The 1,591-nt window shown below is 38.7% G+C and overlaps 1 protein-coding gene across 1 annotated transcript in view; it reads right to left on the reverse strand.

The window, feature by feature from the left end:
* Positions 1 to 821: 821 nt before the first annotated feature.
* Positions 822 to 1,591, reverse strand: part of LOC106107778 (chymotrypsin-2-like) — a 1,703-nt gene continuing 933 nt past the window's right edge. Inside the window, exons 4-6 of the mRNA XM_013288781.1 lie at positions 1,540 to 1,574; positions 1,210 to 1,356; positions 822 to 1,019 (exon numbers count right to left, since the gene is read on the reverse strand). Coding sequence (XP_013144235.1) covers positions 822 to 1,019; positions 1,210 to 1,356; positions 1,540 to 1,574 — 380 coding nt within the window. The remainder of the gene's footprint in view (positions 1,020 to 1,209; positions 1,357 to 1,539; positions 1,575 to 1,591) is intronic.

The following is a 1,591-nucleotide window of genomic DNA, read 5'->3' on the forward strand; positions in this document are numbered from 1 at the left end:
ACATTTCAATAGCCCTTGAGGCTTGTGTAGAGTTGACAACATCGTTACAAGGCCGAAGACAATTCGTCCTTGCAAGTGTAACGCTTTTATTATCGTTATATTCTTTAACTAGCTGTCGCCAGCGAATCCGTCTGCGCGGAATTTAAAAAAACATAATTAGATGTTTGTATTCTTCTAGACCATATTCTTCATCTGTACCTTTCAGCGACATACTTTAATCCGTAATAGAGATACGTCGTGTTATTAAGAAATAGGTATCGCCCCGGAGTAGCGGCGCAACACTAGGTTATTGGCATACAAGTCCCATCCCTATGACATCTGTCAATGTCATTAAGAATGATTAAGGATAAGCGCGCCAATACTGACAGAAATAGGTAGGATATACGTTGTTATGATTTTATTATTATTGTATGAAAGTAGAAACAAACATCCATCCATAAACTTTCGCAATATAAAATTAGTAAGAGATCTATTAGTATTATGTAACAGATCTATTAGTATGTTTTGATAGATTTTATTTAAGTTAATATGCGATAGAATGATAATTTGATGAAGTTTGCAATTTAAAAGTGTAAAAAACGCAGTCTTATCTCTGGTAATTAACAAGAAAAAGATTTTTCATTCGTACCCTTGAATGCTCGTGTTCTCCCTGGCCGAGGAGTTACATTGACCTAATTTCATTTGTTGTGACTATTATAGTAGATTTTTCTTTAATATTTTTTTCCCGACAAGCAAACATTTTGAAAAAAAAAAATAATGACACAACAATGTTTATTAAGTTTCACAATGATAGTCAAAATAGTTCCCCTTAACAAGAATTCTTAATTATCGACAATAATAAGTTGTTCCTGGTCTGATGACGTTTGGTCTGAGGATTCTTCAGACGTCTTCTCTGTGATCCAATTCTTAAAGGAGTAGACACGTGTGTAGACGTCAGGATATCCCCTGGCGCACGGCATGCCCCAGGACACGATGCCCACCACTTCACCGCCAGATACCAGAGGACCACCGGAATCACCCTAGAAGATTAAGATTCAAATAAAATCCATCATAGTTCTACAACTCAAGCAGACGTGCTGACGGCAGCGACAGTAAACTAGAGTTTGTTGATGAGGAACTGCTCCTTGCTTGAGTTTTGAGTGCATTGGACTCTATCTCAGTTTAAAAAACTCATAAATTTCACATACAATTATCTCATACGTCACTTACGTGGCAAGCGCCTTCTCCTCTCTTTGTTAATGAGCAAATCTGAGTGTTATACACGGGATTAATATTACTATATATCCTCTGACATTCCTCCACACTCAGGGACACCAGGTTGATCATTTGCAGCTGAACTGGTAACACTCCTGGATACTGAAAGAACGTAGAAAATGATTAGAAGAGACCAACATCACCAAGAATAGTTTAAGCACTGCATGATCGAACGACAATGATAATGCAAGGTTGGATCTAGCTTTGGCGCCAGGGGGGGTCACATAGTCGTGGTCAAAAGCTTGACTAAATATGCAAATATGTTTTGTCAAGCTCTTAACTGACCAGCTCAGGGCGGCCCATAATCCCCATGACCCCCCCTGGATCCGCCGTTGGA

Source organism: Papilio polytes, unplaced genomic scaffold, assembly GCF_000836215.1.
Source record: "Papilio polytes unplaced genomic scaffold, Ppol_1.0 DF821845.1, whole genome shotgun sequence".
NCBI lineage: Eukaryota > Metazoa > Arthropoda > Insecta > Lepidoptera > Papilionidae > Papilio > Papilio polytes.